The sequence below is a fragment of the Thunnus albacares genome, chromosome 20 (genome assembly GCF_914725855.1).
Source record: "Thunnus albacares chromosome 20, fThuAlb1.1, whole genome shotgun sequence".
Classification (NCBI taxonomy): Eukaryota; Metazoa; Chordata; class Actinopteri; order Scombriformes; family Scombridae; genus Thunnus; species Thunnus albacares.
The window spans coordinates 6201073-6219469 of record NC_058125.1 but is presented as its reverse complement, the minus strand read 5'-3'; the positions used below and the strand labels follow the sequence as shown (position 1 = coordinate 6219469).

At 41.2% G+C, this 18397-nt stretch overlaps 1 protein-coding gene across 1 annotated transcript in view; it reads left to right on the top strand.

The window, feature by feature from the left end:
• pkd1b (polycystic kidney disease 1b) overlaps positions 1-18397 on the top strand; it is a 32028-nt gene that overhangs the window by 11542 nt on the left and 2089 nt on the right. The window contains 27 exon segments of the mRNA XM_044336787.1: positions 1451-1733; positions 1910-2012; positions 2163-2291; positions 2445-2595; positions 2779-2898; positions 3127-3271; positions 3378-4106; positions 5365-5518; positions 5708-5873; positions 6025-6220; positions 6356-6523; positions 8822-8962; positions 9359-9569; positions 10246-10369; positions 10763-10906; positions 11044-11476; positions 11829-11940; positions 12098-12312; positions 12428-12630; positions 12720-12917; positions 13011-13165; positions 14880-15080; positions 15588-15762; positions 15859-16041; positions 16906-17089; positions 17185-17371; positions 18269-18380. Coding sequence (XP_044192722.1) covers positions 1451-1733; positions 1910-2012; positions 2163-2291; positions 2445-2595; positions 2779-2898; positions 3127-3271; positions 3378-4106; positions 5365-5518; positions 5708-5873; positions 6025-6220; positions 6356-6523; positions 8822-8962; positions 9359-9569; positions 10246-10369; positions 10763-10906; positions 11044-11476; positions 11829-11940; positions 12098-12312; positions 12428-12630; positions 12720-12917; positions 13011-13165; positions 14880-15080; positions 15588-15762; positions 15859-16041; positions 16906-17089; positions 17185-17371; positions 18269-18380 — 5322 coding nt within the window.

The window sequence follows — 18397 nt, the reverse complement described above, 5'->3', positions numbered from 1 at the left end:
AACTATATAAACACACTTTAATGTATTTGTTCTGTATATATGAACAGTAAGTATGTCTATGTGCAGAGATCAGCACAGTACAGTGCAGGAATACACAGGAATTTACCTTTTCCAGCAGCTCACAAATCTTGCTGCTGTGTTTGCTCATAGCTGTATTTCACCCAGCAGATATGGAAGTTTTTTGGTATTAGTCATGTTTTCAAAGTCTTTTTGGGTGGTTGTAATCTGTGGGTAGTATATGTCTTTGATGTCTTGGTTTCCATCTCCTGCTGTGTGTAGTGGGTGCTCAGCCTCTCTTCTCTGGGGAGCCAGGTCTGCCTGTGGTGGCCTCTCTCCGCAGCGAGGCTGTGCTGAGTCTGTACATGGTCAAGGATTTCCTTAGTTTTGGATCGGTCACAGTAGTCAGATAATCTGCTGCTGAGTATTCTCTGTTTAGGGCCAAATAGCATTCCAGTTGCTCTGGTTTATGGTTGATTCTTTCCAATGTGTCAAATAGTTTTCTTTTTGTTTTCTTATAATTTGGTTTAGTCTAATGGGGTTTCTGTCTGGGGATTCTGCTTGTGTTTGTGAGTCCCATAACCAGCTGGCTGAGGTGGCTTCTCTCTATGGTCTCTCTGTATGTGAAGGCTTTATTATGGAGTGTGTCAGGGTCCCTTTCTTTTAGGTGATCATAAAATTTAAATGCTCTCTTTTGAATTTTTATAATTAGTGGGTATTGTCCTAATTCTGCTCTGAATGAATTGTTTGGAGTTTCCCATTGGATGAGGAGAATGGATTTGCAACTCGCAACCATAAAGGGAAATAGGTTCTATAACAGAGTCCAATATTTTAAGTCAGACTTGAATTTGGATGTCCAACTTGATGTTCCTTTTGATGGCGTAAAATGCCCTTCTTGCCTTGTCTCTCAGGTCATTCACAGCTTTGTTGAAGTTACTTGTGGTACTGATATTTAAGCTGTGGTAGGTACAGTTTTTTATATGTTCTAGAGCAAAAGTATCTAGAAAGAATTTATATATGTGGTTCTGGAGGCTGGGTCTTTTTTGGAATATCACAATTTTTGTCTTGGTTAGATTAAATGTCAAGGCCCAGGTCTGGGAGAATTGAGGCAGAAGATCAAGGTGCTGTTGTAGCCCTTCTTTGGTTGGAGATGGGCACCAGATTATCTGCAAAAGTAGGGATTTGATTTCTATGTCTGCTAGGCTGATGCCAGGTGCTGCAGATTGTTCTAGTGCCCTCGACTGGTCATTGATGTATACTGTATGTTGAAGAGGGTTGGAGTCAAGCTGCATCCTTGTCTCAATCTTTATTCAATCTTAGCACTGCTTAATTAGGTAGAAAATTGACTTGTTATTGTTATTTGCAAGCTAAGAAATGTACAAATATACACAGACAATAAAGTAAGACATTCAGTATTATTATATGTCATGTATGTGTATGTGCCTTCTCACAGTACAAATGGAGTGCTGAGGACCAGACTGGGATGACCCTTGACCTTGATGAGGTTGCCACCTCTACAGGAAGACTTTCCTCTAACCTGGTAGTGCGTTCAGATGTCCTGCAGCCGGGGCAGAGTTATACCTTCACTCTCAATGTAACTCAGCCTGGCAGACAGCAATGGGGCAGCGCTAGCCTGACAATGATTACTAGCAATCCTCCACATGGAGGCCTGTGTGGGCTGAGTCCGGAGTCAGACATACGTCCACTGGAGACAGTGGTTACCTACAACTGCTCAGGTAACACTGTGGTATTAATCTTGCTACACATTCCAACTTGCATCTTTGTCACAGTAAAATAGTGAAAAAGAAGCAATCATTCTGCAGGCATCAGTGTATAAGTGGTTAGATACAGTAACTGTAACTGTATTATCGTATTTGACTGTGTTTCACTACCATATGTTCTCTTTTGACAGGGTGGCGAGATGATGAAAACGAGGCCTCTCAGTTGTTCTATACCTTCCAGGTGGCACCATGCCAGCCCATTAGCACAATGTGCCCCATGCTCACTCTTTACAGGTGAACACTGGCTCAAATCTAAAACTTTTAGTAAACAGAGGGAGTTTGGTTGTGACCTAAATGTTAAGAACTGCATTAGGTTTGAATTTGTCTTCTGTCAATTTTTTTTTTTTTTTATCAGGTTTGGTTTGTCTTCATTTCTCTTCCTAGGGGCACTCGTTCAACATTTGGCAGCCTGGTCCCAGTGGTAAGTCCTGGGCGAGAAAGAAACATGTCAGTTATCACAGTCACTTTGCTGGTAGAAGACCATCTGGGGGCAAAGGTCATTGCTCTGAACAAGTAAGTAGAATTTGAGGCAAAAGTTGTTGCCACTTTATTTATTGTAAAATCATTTTTTAGGAAAATAATTTGAGGTCATTACACATCATGCCAAATGTCTTTGTCATGTTTTAGTGATTAGTGAACACTATTTCTGATTCCTCCATTCTACAGAACTTTGACAGTTGAAAATCCTGCAAGGGACAAAGTTGCCAGTCAGTGGCTTAGAAACAAGAGCCAGACTGAGCTGTGGGCTTTAGTCCAACATGGCAACCCTCAGGAGATCATTCCTTATTCCATTGCCCTCACCAGCCAGCTCAATCAGGTAGCGAGTCAGCATCATATTCTCATATTCCAGTGCATGAAATTACGCATTTAACTGATTGTTATTGTTATGATTAACTAGTTGTTCTCCTTAATAGAATGACTCAAGATCTTGAACACAGTCGCTGTTAGAAAGTTAAGCATTCAGCATATCTATTAATGACTTTCACCCACCTGTCCACAGATGGAGTCTGGACAAAGTGTTAGAGAGCTCCGACAAAATGTCACCCAAACTCTGGCCTCGCTCCCCATTTCCTCCTTGCAGGATGTTGATCAAATCAGCTCAGCATTAGCTCAGTCCACCGTAAGTAAACACAATCCCATTTTTACCTCATCATCCCCATTAAAAATAATCTGTAATATTATATGTAATATTATCTATAAAAACTATAGCTTCAGCAGGGACAGATATCAAACATGGAGAATTTTAACCAAGTGCTACTTTACCGAGCACATTCTCATGTGTGACCCAGACACCAACAGACCAAGAAGACGAGAAAGCCAATTTCTGAATGTTCTTTATTTTCTTTAGGCTGTTCCTAGTGAGTTGGTGTGTGATGGCTGTCAGGAGAAGATTCTTGAAGCAGTGGGGAAGATGATCCATGTGATGGACGAACAGATGAGTCTTGGTGTTTTGTCAGCATTTGACATGGGAAAGAACATCCTTAATGTCATAGGTGCTTGTCAATCACCACATTCTACACCAGCTAGTCACAGGTACATGCTGACAGCGAACCAGCTTTTCAGAATAGGTGAATATTATTCTGTTCTTTGTGTTTCCAGGTAGCACTCTGGCTGCTGTGTCTGAATCAGTCAGTGAGCCCAATTCTCCCCCGGACTACTCAAGCACTCTGCAGTCAGCTTCAATAATCGCCCTGTCAGCACTGAACCATGCAAGAGCCTTAATGCGCTCTCTGATGCATTCACACGTTCATGGCGAGGCACCCCTTTCACTCTCCACCCCTTATATCAGCACAATTGGTTTCCATGGAAACCCCTCTGACCTCCTCTGCACTCAGCAATCAAACAAGTCCAACCAACAGCAGATCATCCCCTTTCTGTCATCGCCAACTGACGGATCAAAGAGTTCTAGTCCATGTCCGTTTCATATTCCCACTTCTCTTACTACTCACCTGAAGAGTCAGAGGTCTGAGATGGTGCAGGTACTGTTCGGAATGGATGGAGCACTGGAGTCCAACCCTTTGCTGACTACAGCCGAACCTCCAATCTCTACCGGTCTGGTTGCCATGGAGCTCACCACACCTCAAGGCCAGCCCATTCCCATCCAGGATCTGGACCCTGAACAGGGCATACAGGTCACCCTGCCCAACAAGTACCTTGTGGGACAAGGTGATGTGGGTGGAGATGGGAGGGTAGATGAAGGCGGGAATGGGGCATGTCTTACTGTAACACTCCCCACTGAAGGACGTTTGAACTTCACAGTAAAGGCTGTGGATGGCTTGGATGAAAATGCAGGTTTATACATCTCCTTCAACTTCAGCCTGGCACCAGGTATAATAAATATTTTTTTCTTTCTCCACACCTATCTTCGTCTATTCAAAGCCCCTATATGTAGATATGTTATATTATATTTCAAATTACTCTGATGATTTTTTTTTGTTTGTTTGTTGTTTTTTTTTCTTTTTCAGAGTCACAAAAGTCAGAAATATTCCGATTGTACACATGGTGCCTTTAAAGCTGCACTAACAAATATTTTTATGTTAATTATGGATCAAATGACTATAGATAATGTGAAAGGTGTTGCTCATACTGACAAACTCACAGACTATTATAAACCAACTCTGCATTTCTCCTCAGCTCTGTGGAACGTTTTAGTGTCTTTCAGCTCACTGTTTTTGTGTTAGAGCCAACAACTTTACTGTTTTGGTTCAGTCACACTGTTCTCATCAACCTTGTTGTGTCTTCAACCAAGAGGCTTTCATAAACTCACTGTATACCACCAGCCCAGCATCAAACAGCAGACATATAAAGCTGCTGGTCACCAGCTGGTCACTAAGACCAGCTGGTGGGTGAACATGGTGGAGCATGTAGCAAAGATATATCCCTCAGGAGTTAGTGGAGATCAAAACAGAGCTAAAAGGAGAGTGAATATTGGATATATGTTCTTAGTTGGCCAAAAAAATGACTTCAAATGAATACTAATGTTGCTCCATTTTTGCTAGATGTGTAAATAGGCAACTATGCTAACACATTTGCCATAACAACTTTATAAAGTGTCAATATAAAAGTTTTGAATTTTCGTGTGATTTAGAATCTTCTACATTATTTTAATAGAATATGTTTTTGTTTGTAGAAAAATGAGCCAATCACAGAGGAAATGTACTGCAACTGGTGGGGTATCAAAGTCAGAATGATTATACAGATAGGGGCTTTAAATATTTATTTCTTCTTTATAGCTTTCTCACTTCTTTTGATAAACATAATAGGAATAAAGATTAAAAAATATTAGTGTGCCACCATATCTCAATTTAATCTTGAACAAGATAACAACCCACACCACACATTAAAGTATGAACGCATTCATTTATGAATGATTGACATTGGCTGTGACAGTTCAAAGAAGTTGTGTTATGCACATGACATTTCAGGATGTATAAAGTCATTTGTTTAGGAATGAGAGTGAGCTATATTTAAGGTTTATCATGCAGTGCCTACATAATTATTAATTAGCCTCACTGTATATCTGTGAGTTTTTGCATAAATTATGAATTAAAAAGGCTGTTTTTCAGAGTACATTATGCATCTCTAGGAGCTACTCCAGTGAGCTTGGGACATGTCAAGATAGAAGTGAACTCTGCAGTGCCAGGGACTAATGCATCCCAGGATTCCCTAGTGAGAGTGTGGGCTCTCAGTCTCTCTGCACCAGCCACCACCACAGAGGAAACCATCTTTCTGTCTCCACTGTGAGTCACAGCCGTTTTCTGTAACTCAGTGCTCTGTTTGAGTGCTCATTTTGGTGAATTAAAAAGGACTTTACTTGACTGAATATTTTTCCACAACAGTTTGAATCAGACAGGCAAGCCTCTCTCTGTCACCCTGACCTCCTCTCTGGTGGACGGCGGTCCTGTTCGCATGTCAATCTGTGTGTTCAGCTCTCTATGCCAGTACTACAATGTGAAGGAGAGACGTTGGAGCAGTGAGGGTCTTCAGCCACTGGAGGGCAGCACACTCCATGCAGCACACTGTCTCACCCAGCATCTCACCATGTTTGGGGCCAGTTTGTTTGTTCATCCTGGGGCTGTTGTTCTGTTGCCACCGGTAGGTGAGAACACAAAGCATTACACCAGCTGTTATTCAGTACACTGTGCACACTTGACTAATACCTGATCTATTCTCCAGTGCAAAGTGAGGGTCTTAAATAGTATACCAACAGGCACTTTCCCTTTTTCCTTCATCCATGTTTGTCCAGTCTGGTGGTCCCATGCGGAACATGGTGGTGGGGATTGTATGTGCTGTCCTGGTTCTGATCCACCTGCTGGTGGGGATCATTGCTCACAAACTGGACCACTTGGACAGCCTGAGACTGAGCCAAGTTCCTCTGTGTGGCCGACCGGGGTTGTACCACTATAGAGTGTTGGTCAAGACTGGCTGGAAGCGGGGAGCAGGTCAGCCAAGGACAAGTGAATAGAGATGTTGAAGTGCAATCAGAAAACAAAAATATGTCTAGGACATGAATTTATGAAACCCCTAACTCCAGCAAATGATATAAATGATTTTAATGTGGTGGTATCACCCATCAGGCACCACAGCACATGTTGGCATCGGTCTGTATGGTGTGAACAAGAGTGGCTCTCGCCATCTGCAAAGAGATGGAGCTTTTCAGCGCGGCAGCCTGGACCAGTTTCACTTAGAGACAGATAACAACCTGGGAGAAGTTTGGAAAATTCGCATTTGGCATGACAACACAGGTACATGGAAACTGCAAAATTATCTATATCTTTTCTTTTTTTTTTAAACAAGTGACCTTGTCTTGATAAAAATCTCCTCTGGGATCAAGATAACGTCAAGTAATTCAAAAAAATTATTTCACCATCTAGACATATATTTTAATACCTTTTTTTTTTTTTTAGAAATTAACTTTTACAACGATATCCAGTGTGAGACCAAATAACTTTAAAAATTACATTTTTAGAGTAAATTTCTGCACAAGATTCCAGTAAAATAACCTGGTGTGTGTGTGTGATTACATGCATATGTGTGCAGATAATAATAAAAAAAAATTACTTTAAATATAGCACCTTTCAAAAACAGATAAGGCAAGTAAATAAGATCCAAAACTTAAGCTATAAGCAAGACAAAAATAATTTACAACAAATACCATCAGTTAAGAAAAAGCCATAAGACAAAAGTGAGTCTTAAGAAGAGATTTAAAAGAGGAAGCTCTGGGCAGAGAGTTCCACAGCTGAGGGGCCCAAACAGCAAAGTCAAGATTTTGGAACCATTAATGGGGCCTGCAGGAGGATCTCAGGCAACGATCAGACTCAGGGGGTTAGCAGATCACAGATATAGGCAGGAGCCTGACCATTCAAGGCTTTAAGAACAAGCAGTAAAAAATTAAAATCTTAAAATCAATTATAATTCACACAGGTAACCAGTGAAAGGCAGCAAGGATTGGTGTAATGTGTTCGCTTCTCTTAGTATGTGTTAAAAGCCTGGCAGCAGCATTTTGTATCAACTGCAGTCTTTGAACTGCACCTGCTGATACCAGAAAGTGCATTGCAATAGTCAAGTCTGGAGGAGATAAAAACATGGATGACCTTTTCTAAGTCTGCCGAGGAAAGGAATGACCTGATATTGGTTAGCTGTCTCAGTTAGGCAAAGCAGGACTGCAACACTTTGGTCACCTGAGCATCAGGTGAGTCAAAAATAGAACTTAGGTTGCGGGCCTCTTTACAAACATTATTAGATGAGGCACCCAGACTAGAGGAGAAATGATTTGCCCCAGGGGTAGCATATATATATTGAATAAGAGGGGACCTTAAATGGACCCTTGTGGGACCCCACAAAAGAGAGGAGTACAAGAGGAGGAAGCATCTCAAAGCATTACAGCAAAGGACCTGTTTGACAGATAGGAAATGAACCAATCCAGTGCCACATCACTGACGCCAACATAGTTCTTCAGACAGATTAAGACATTATAGTCCACTGTGTCAAAGGCTTAGCTGAGGTCAAAGAGAATGAAAATGGAATACAGGCCTGTGTCGGCTGCAAGCAGTAAGTCATTGATGACCTTGACTAGAGCAGTCTCAGTGCTGTGTAGGGATCGAAAACCAGATTGAAATTTTTCAAAAAATTGATTATTGTTCATAAAAGAAATCCGTTGAGTGGAGACAATTTTTTCTAAAATCTTTGATAATAATGGCAACTTGGAAATGAGTCTAAGATTAATTAAAACAGGGGGATCTAGAGAGGGCTTCTTTAAGAGGGGGTAAACAGTGCCATGTTTAAAATAGGAGAGGAAAGTACCAGTAGACAGATAGTAGTTAATAATGGCTAAAATATCTGGACCAACTGTCTGAAATACAGCTTTTAAAAACCAAGTGGGAATGCAGTCTGAAGGGCAGGTTTTAAATTTTAAAAGTGCAACAGTGTGTTCCAGGGTTGACAGAGAGATTTTACTGAAGTGGGTTAATGGTGAAGGTGGGCAGGAGACAATGTCAGCCTCTCTGAATTCAGTGTTAAAGTGCTGCCAAATCTCCACTATTTTGTCACAAAAGTAATGAAGAAATTTTTCACATCTCTCTGGGGAAGATTCAGCTGGCTGGCTTAGTGGGGGACCAATCACAGAATTTACAGTTTTAAAAAAGATTCTGAGATTATGACCCTGTTTAGCGATCAGTTCAGAAAAATAGATGTTACTTGCTTCTTTGATTGTACACTAATAAGTGAACCTTAAAACTTTTTAGAGAATATGGGAGAAACTGAGTTTATCCTTTTTCCATTTCTGCTCTGCCTTCCTGCATTGTCTCTTTAAAATCCTTAATTCTTCATTCAGCCATGGCAGAAAAGAAGGTTTCAGCTTTTTATATCTGACTGGAGCTACAAAATCTAAAATATTTATATGTGATGCATGGTATACTTCCACTTGTAATTTCATAAAGAACTACTGAGTCCTTCCACAGGCATGTTAATGAGCACACATCCAAACCCTACCTAGCTGTATAACCACAAGTGAACGTAGTTGATTTTCACACATGTGAATGTAGGTTTGGACCCGTCCTGGTATGTTCAGCATGTGGTGGTGTGGGACCCTCAGACAGATCACATGTTCTTCTTCCTGCTGGAGGACTGGCTCTCTGTGGAGAAACAGAAAAATGGCACAGTGGAGAAGGAAGTTCTGGCCTCATGTAAGATTACATTACTTTCCACCTACATATTGCAAGAAATATTAACCTCATCAAGTAATGCTGGCTACTGTTTAAGATGAACAAAGTTATTTCTGTCAAGGTTGCCTGAAAAAAATAAATTTTGTTTTCATCAGATATCAACTTTTTTTTCCCTCAAAACAAGTGACTCAACATGGGCAAGGAAAGATCATCCCTCTGTATTGGTTTTGTTTCATTTCCTTGAAGAAAAAGGATATTTCAAAGTCTAGAATATAAGATTTATCAGATCATCATTTTTACCATATTTGCAGAGTTAAGGTTCCCTCACAGTCCCATACAATCATATATTAACACCCACACATCTGTCTGAAAGATCACTTTCCAACATTTTTCATCCTTTTCAATTCCTCCTCCCAGGTCCTGAAGAGCTTTCTCAGTTTCAAAGGGTCCTCACCTCCCAGCTGATGTTTGGGATGGTGGAGCGCCACCTGTGGCTGTCGCTATGGGAACGCCCTTCCCACAGTCGTTTCACCAGGGGTCAGAGGGTTACCTGCAGTGCCCTCGTGCTGCACCTCTACCTGGCACTGGGAGCGCTGTGGTACGGGGCTGTGGGCTCAGAGCGGCACAGGTAAGGATGGAATAATCACTGGTTAAAGCAATAAAGCAGTGGTTCCCAACCTTCTGCCTGACATACCCCACAGTCAGACATCTTAGGTACACCTACATCACCACCAAAATATGTTGTATATTTAGGAATGGATTTAGGAATGGATTATAAACTGGTTATTTAGTCCTATAAATTAGATAAAAGTTGATTTTGTTACAATATTTTCTCATACAATTGAATTGTCAATGTTTAGGTTGCTTTGGTCAGTGTGGTTACCACTACCATTTGGAGTTGCAGAAGCAGGAGCTTTCAATTTATTCATTACTTTTAGCAAACTATTTAAACTTCTCTGCTCTCTTGCTAACTAGTTTTCACACACTTTCAATTGCAATATGTGGTGGTAATCGATACATTATAGTGGTAATGGATATATTATTTTAATCAAATCACAACTCCTATTTTTGATTAATTAGTTGAATTTAGTTGAGTAATTTGTTGAACTTACTATGGCAACCACAGAAGTACCCCCTGGGGTATACTGTATGTACCCCTGGTTGGGAATCACTGCAATAAAGGATGTAATATTGCATTATCAGGAAAAATACAATTACAAGTCATACCAATATATAAATCAGTCTTTCAGTACATTTTGCAGGGGTGACAGGATAAAACTGATTGGTGTCCCTTTTTTCACAAGTGGTCCAGTGTCAGCTCAGCTGGTGTTTAATGTGGAGACGGTTGCTGTGGGGATGACCGTTGCAGTACTGGTGTTTCCTCTCCAGTGTTTCCTCTGTTTCCTGTTTAGAAAAGCTCACAGTCAGGTAACTCAACACAGCTTCTTTATTTTAATTAAAGTATTTTACTGCTGAAAGAGACTGTTGTCTTATGACCTGAGTGTACTGAAATGTTAATTTGAATAAATACACAGACCAGTGGCGTTTGTTCTTCTGTGTTTTTATACGTGCCCTCAGTGAGTTTCTGATTAGAGGTCATTACCATGATGTCTTGGACTTGCGTCCCAGCTTTGTTTGTCAAACAGTCTTATCTCTGTATGGAAACACTAGAGAGCGTTTCCCATTTTATCTGGATGTACACAAAGAGATGCCGCAGCAGCAAGTGTATATTAATATGTGTGTGTGTGTGTGTGTGTGTGTGTGTGTGTGTGTGTGTGTGCATGCATGTGCGTGTGTGCGCACATGTGTGAATGTAACCAGGAAAGCGTGGACATGTCAGTTCCTCCCTCTCCTGTTTGTCACTCTGTGGAGATGGATGTCTACCTCGGCCAATCAGAGCTTTCAGGCCCTTCTTTTTTGTCTCTGCCGGATTCTTCTAGTCCAGGCCGAGACAGTCCTTCATCTGTGAGAGCACACACACACACACACACACACACACACACACACACACACACACACACACACACACACACACACAGTTGTTATTCTACTTCTCCAATTATTAGAATCACAGTCTACATGTTTTTTTTAATTTCCTCTAGTTGCTGGAGAGCAAGGCGTTTGACTCCAGCATTCTGGACTTCTGGGCTGCCTCTGGTTTGGCACCCCAGACAGATGGAGCATGTCAAGAGCAGTGTGTGGTGGCATGGGCATCATGTGACAGCCTCCTCAATCTGCCAGCAGGCCCTTCAACCAAGACAACCACCTCCCCTGACCCCTGCAAGGCTTCCTCTGCTCTTGGTCAAACACGGCAACTGAGGAGAAAAAAGGCCCTGATGCAGCTGCGCCTGGCCTCACCTTCCTCCTCTGAATCACCTGCTGCTCTTCTCCCTCCCCTCTGCACATATCCCCTTTCAAAAGAAATTTCTGACTCTCATAATTCCCCTGTTGCACCAGGCCATGAGGTCCTCACCATGGACCCCAATCCAGTCCAAGTTCACAACCACAATCTGACAACATTCCTGACTCTCTCTGGTGAGAAACTGTTAAAATAAATTCAGAAATTCAAATATCCACAGAAGGGAAATGTACACCTGAAAAGTCTGTTTCTACTATATGTTGTCATGTCAAAGTGAGTATTATATGGTTTCTTTAAGGCAAAAATCTAAATGTTTCCAATCTGTTCTCTGAAGGTTGACATGTTGTCCTGAAAAATGTTGGGCATCATTGACTCCAGCAGGAATAGTGCAGGCAGGTTTAGGGAAAGTGGACTGCCCCAACAGGAAATTGCAGCATGTTATTGCAATAGGTGAAATCCACATTGTACTGCATATTTTTTCTTATTGTCTTTCTGAGTTTAATTGGGTATTTTTGGGCTTGCCTCCAGAGGAGGATCTACTGATGTCTATAGCAGCAGCAGCTGACACAATAGATACAATGAACAGTAATTCAGACAGCGGCCGGGACTCCCCTAGAACCACCTCCTCATTCTCAAACACGTAAGGCTAGTCTCTATCCATAATGAAAATGCTGATTTCATGTTGTCCTCTCTTGCATAGATCATTAGTTATTGCATTGCTTTCACTTGTCTCATGTTTTAATAATATTTCTGAAACTCATCTTATTGAGAAAAACCTGTGATTTTCTCTTTCTTAGCCAGAGCACCTCCTGCAGCAGCTGGTCAGATCAGAGTGAGGATAAGTTCCTCTATGGTGTAAAGATCCACAAGCCAGATCCACAGTCCTGTTCTTCCCTGTATGAGACAGGACTCTACAAGTGTCCCTCTGTGCTATCTGTAGACTCTGTGGCCAGCACCTTCCTGCCGAGCCCTTCTCCTGACTCCACACACTCCTCCTCCACCACACGCATAGGTACTAAACTCTAGGATAAGAATACCCAACAAATGCCACATTGGTATCTTTTCATTAACATCTGGTGATATGGTGTGACTGGCGTCTGATAAGTCCATGGCTCTTCCTACCCTAGGCGTTTCTCGAGGTCAGCCCAGCTGGCTGCTCCCCCCCTGGGCCCTGTGTGTGATTTACCCCCTGGTGGCTGTGCTGCTAGGAGCCTGCCTGGCTCTTGTGGGACTTTACGGCAGCTTCTTCTCCAGAGCAGTTGTCCTCATGTGGCTGATATCGTCTCTCTCTGCCTTCCTCACCTCTGCTCTGCTGCTGGAACCTCTTAAGGTGAGTTCAAACATGTCATCCAATTAACTAATTTCTGTGATCTTTGGTGGATAATTCCTTTGATTTGCATCTCCATCTTCTTTGCTCAGGTGTGTGTGCAGGCCTTGATCTATACAGCACTGTGGCGGCCTGTGGATCCAGAGGTGGAGGACCAGCTGGCCCAGGAAACCACAGTGGTGAGGGCATTTGGAGAGCATGGTGGGAAGGTTCGGCCACTGTGTGGCTATGGGCTGCTGCAGGCTAAAGAAGAGGCCCGCAAAGTCCGAGCTCTGCGATCACTCATAAGGGTGAGAATAAAACCAAGCCATTACGTTTTGTTGCTGTTTTTTTTCTACGAGCATCTCATTTTATGTTAATTAACCTGTGCATCTTCTCTGTAGCACTGTGTATGCCAGCTGTTATTTCTGTTACTGGTGCTGATGGTGAACTACCAAGACAGTGTAGAGCAGAGGCAGGGCAGGCTGTTGCACTCTGCTGTCAGAAGCCGTCTTCACACAGCACCCTTGGGTTTCCCTAACCTCACCTCACTCAGAGAGTAAGGACAACACTCTACTTCCTGCTGTCACAACACCACACCAAACCAAACACACACTACAGCCAAACAGTGCATGTTTTGAGGAGAAAACCTGGAGCCTGCCTGTTCCACTAGACAATTATGGTGACATGTTTTGACTTAGTTTATCTTTGTTACAGGAGGTGTGCACATCTTGTTGCTGTACTGTATTAAAACATAAATAAATAAATAAATAAAAACTTTGGAGGCAGGAAGAAACAAATGTGTCAGCTCCTGTTCACCCAGTGATTCTATGATTTTCATCAATCTAACAGTGAATTTCACTGTCACCAGAATGAAATCCTGTGGAAAAAAATGTTACAAAAATGATCTTTCACAAGCAAGAGCAGTATTCTTAGTAATTACACCGCTAATACAGACCTATACATAACTGCATTAATAGTTCACTGATGTGCATGAAATTTGTTGTTTTATTGGCAAGCTGCAAGGCATTTTTGATGTCATTACTTTTTTCCTATTTGAAAAAGTAATTTAATACATAAAAACATTAAGCAAATTCAGTATAGATTGATATGAATATGAAGATCCCCCCTGGACATATATTAAGACATATAAAAATATTCTGCTTGGAACAATAATGTGTGTCTGATATGGTTTTTCCACAAAAAAGTATAATTATGTTAAAATCCTTAAAATGGATTTGCTTCCAAACTAGTTATGATGTCACAAACCATGCTCATAGGCCCACCTCTTAAATTCGGATTTTCAATGAGCACAGAGAAACTTTCCACTTACAGCAGATGAATGTTAAAAGAGCCCTCTAGTGTCAAACTCTGCGCATACATCATTCTGCACGGCTCAAATGTTCAACTGAAGGAACAAGAAGAAAAACACATTTCTGTGTTTTAGGATAAGGCTGATGGGGCACTCTGATAGCCCTCTGGTTAAGATACCACATAACCACAATATCTGCAGTTTGAAACCAACTGAATTCCCTTTTTCATGTCTTACCCCTCTCTCTACCCCCATCTCCCTGCACTTTCCACAATAGAATAAAGGCAAAAATGCCAAAAAATTATCTTTAAAAAAGTATAGGGCTGGCATTATTATATATTTTTTGGTAACACTGTATATTACAGCCCACAATTTACAGTGTAATTTCACTGATGAATCAGGTACCAAGTACTTAGCGGTTTGTACTAGTAGTTGAATTTAGGCACAGTGGAAGAAAACAAGACTATAGGGATAGAGGAAGAAACAATTGGACAGTTGTATTTTTGTAAATGGTTATGTGGTATAGTGCCAGGAAACAAAATGAAAATTTGGAAAAAATGGTGTGAACACCACAGTTCTGTAGAACCTGTAAAGTAATTATGTTATTACATATTTCACTGTTACAATATGCCACAAAAAAGGTTGTTAAAGAACATATCAAAATAAACACACTGTGTATGTTCATGGGAGTAAAGGAACATGTGTGCAGTGCAGTGGTGTGTTAATAGCAAATGGACAACGATGCAGCTGTGTGGCACAGGCAATGCTTATCAGTAGGATCAGTTTGTTGTTGGTTTTGGTCTTGGCTTTTTTGGTTGGCTTTTTATCTCTGGAGAACAGTACTTGAAAATCAAGACTGTCCCCATGTTAATGAGTAATTGATCTCTTATCACCCTATAGAATTGTGCATCTGCATGTATGTGCATGTATGTAATCACACACATATTCTCTTTTCATCCAGCTGGTCAGATGCAGGGCAGTGGATCAACCACACCTTGGTGAAACACATACACCAAAACCCTTTGCTACAACTTGTAGGGTTGCCACGGCTCCAGTACACTTACACTCTCGGCCCTGTGGCAGGTGTCTTTTTGGGAAACAGCAGCACAATGACACACCAGGTTCTCACTGACCTTCACATGGCAGACTGGAGGACAAAATTGTAAGTGGATTTTCTACGGCAAAGTCACTGCAAGTCCAAGATATGCTGAGTGTGTATTCATTAATACTTTCATTTTTCAGTTGTTTATTCCTCTGAGAGAGACAAAGAACTGAATTACTCTTTTGAAAACAATGAGGCGTGCCACCCCATTAAAACTTGCCAAAAAAACAAAACAATGCAACTTCTTTTCTTCTGGAAACAAATGAACCAATAAGAGATGGAAAAATTTTATTAGGAAAATGTCATAATTTTGCATTTTAACACACATTGTTCAGCAGGGATCCTGAAACCTCTTCTGATGTGATTACTTGATGTTTTGCTTGATCTTAGCCCTCTATTGTAATGATCAAATCTACATCTTTAGAGCCACATGGGTTGTGTATAGAGTTCCATAAATTACTGCACAGTTATCACTAATTATGATGTAAAACTGTTGAAAATCAAATTTAAAAGACCTTAATATATTGATTTTGATTTGATACTAATAGTGTGTTTTTCCTCTCTCAGGTTTAAAACTCTCTCTGTTGACTTCACACACTACCACAAAGAGTCTGGTTTATTTGTGTGCGTGTCCATTCAACTAGAGTGGGCCCAGACACAGAGAGTCACTCCCTCCATCTCTATCCATCCACTCCTCATCCCTTCATCCTTCTCAGGCCTGGACCTTCAGGTGGCACTGACGGTAACAATCACTATAATTCTGTCAAATACACAAAGAACTTAAATTGAAAGCAATACATATTCTTGAACAATAAAATTCCCTGGCTTTATACTGCAGGTTCTTCTTTTCATCTCTGCTCTCCTCATCTTGTTCGGTGAGCTGTGGTCCATGGCTGCTGAGCGCGCCATGTATTTGTGTCAAGGCCAACACTGGTTTCAGCTCCTCCTGGCTTTGTTGTCCCTGGCAACAAGTATCCTGCAGCTCCGCTTCCTGTCCCAGGCCACATCCTGTATTTCCAAGGTAAATACAGAAAGATGTTAACTTTTAGGATTCACTGATATTTCCTTCAACATCAGTGTAAAATGAGAAGACCTGTGTTGTATGTTTGCCTAAGTGAGACCAAATTTTACCAATTCATGATAGTTTGACGGTCAGATTGGATACAAAAGTGTCAAACTCACCAAATGACAAATGTCACAACTCAATGCTCTAAGTGCAGTTAAATTCAGCAGATTTGGGTAATTTTGGAGCAAACTCTACTTATGCCCCTATGTTTAAGCATTTACCTCAATATTATTGTCAAATTCATTTGAATGCATACTGCTGTATAAATGCTGAAAAAAATTTTGTTAGAAATTGACTGTTCCACATGTTGCTTGGTTTTCAGACAAACTGAAAAAGTCCAGGTGCTATAGTTGCACTGTGCAAACTGCTGAGCTGTTTATGTTTAATTAATCGGGACATTTTTGAATGAAGAATCAAAGTATTTAAAAATGAATGCTGCATACTTGAATGTGTGACAGATGTGTTGGGAGATCAGTAGAACTAATGACTGTTGTTTATACCAAAACATGTGTGAAAGAAATCTAAAATAAACCAGCAACAAGCAGTTTTTCACTTTTATTGAATCAAGTATTTGAATTTCACAAGCACAAAACCACCTCAGAAAATGATTCTGAAAACGTTCTTGGTCATTAATGCCCATAATACTACATTCTGTACCATTCAGCTGCGCTCCCAACCAGACAACTTCATCAACTTCCACAGTCTTGCCCTTTTGGCACAGAAATCGTCTCAATGTGCGGCTGTCCTGCTCACTTTGCTTGTTCTAAAGGTAATTGGATGCTCTGGTTTCTCATCATATAAAACAGCATTGTTCCACAGCTTTGCACTCTATTAAATGTCTGCTCCTAACCATTACTGTGTGTTCCAGCTGCTGGGAACTCTGAGGTTTGTGCGGAGGTGGGTGATGATAGGCAGAGTGCTGCAGAGAGCCTGGAGGGAGCTGTGGGCTCTGACTGTCCTACTGCTGCTGCTGCTGCTGCTCTGCACTCACCTTGGAAACACGGTACAAGAGGAACAGTTCAAGTACATAGAATATTCATAAAGAAGAAATGTATTCGATTTGTCTCTTGTCTTTGTTTCAGCTCTTCTCCCGTTCAGTGGAGGGCTTCCTGTCAGTACGTCAAGCCGGTGTGTCAGTGCTATCCATCCTGCGTGGTCAGATGGCTCTCCAAAGACTATGCAGGGTGCACCCAGTCCTGGGCCCTCTTTATGGGCTACTGCTGATGGGGGGAGGTGTCTGGCTCTTGGCCAGACTCTGTGGAGCTGTTCTCATCCATACATACAGGTACACATAACCTGTATTACGACAGTGTGGATAGGTGGTTAAAAGTCTTTAGACTGCAATGTCAAAGGTTGTAGGTAACCAAAGCATTCTGAGCCTATCCTTGTCTGACATGACAAGTTCTTCATAATAAAAAAATCTTTGAAGTTTTTTTCATGCCCAAGGTCTTCAGCATTTCAGATATCTCCAAAAGCTAGAAAGTGGTGCATAAACACCATGAATAGGCTACTCTATTGTTTGCAAAGTTCCTGTAGGTGAAGGGACTTCATTTTAGGCAAATGGACTTACAGGTGTCTGAGCAAGTAGCAGTATACAGTTCTTCAGATGTAGAGGAACAAGAGTCTACAGCTGCACTGTACAGCTACACTGGTCTGTGAGGCTGTGCATAGGGGCTGTGGTGTTTTTAGCTAAATGGTAACATCAGCATGCCAACATGCCCACAATGACAGTGCTACATGGTCATGTTTACCATGTTTATCATCTTGCTAACATTAACTAATTAGCATTAACTAAATAGCACTAACACAAAGTACAGCTTGAGTCAGCTGAGGCTGATGGGAATGTCATTAGTTTTGCAGGTATTTTGTTATTAAGTGGACAAATGGACAAATAAAAATGTTGAACTTATAATGGCATTAGACGAAAGGTTAAAGGATCACCAAAGATATTACAGTGCATACTGGGGGGGCTATGTATATTCATGAATAGTTTCATGGTACAATCCATCAAAAAATGGTTGAAACACTTGTAAGCATGTCAACTTGAAAAAGAATATGGTGAAGTGATGCAATTGCTACAAATGCTTCAAATTTTCCTTTTGTAGAGTACCTAAGAAGAGTTCTTTAAGAGTAAATATTGCAATAAGTTGGCTTCATTGCTAACTATTGCTGTGTCCTCCAGGGCAGAGCAAGCAGACATGTACCATCCAGCCATTGAACCTCAGGACTATGAGATGGTGGAGTTCTTCATCAAGAGACTCAAGCTGTGGATGGGACTCACTAAGGCTAAAGAGGTAGGTAGCACATTAGT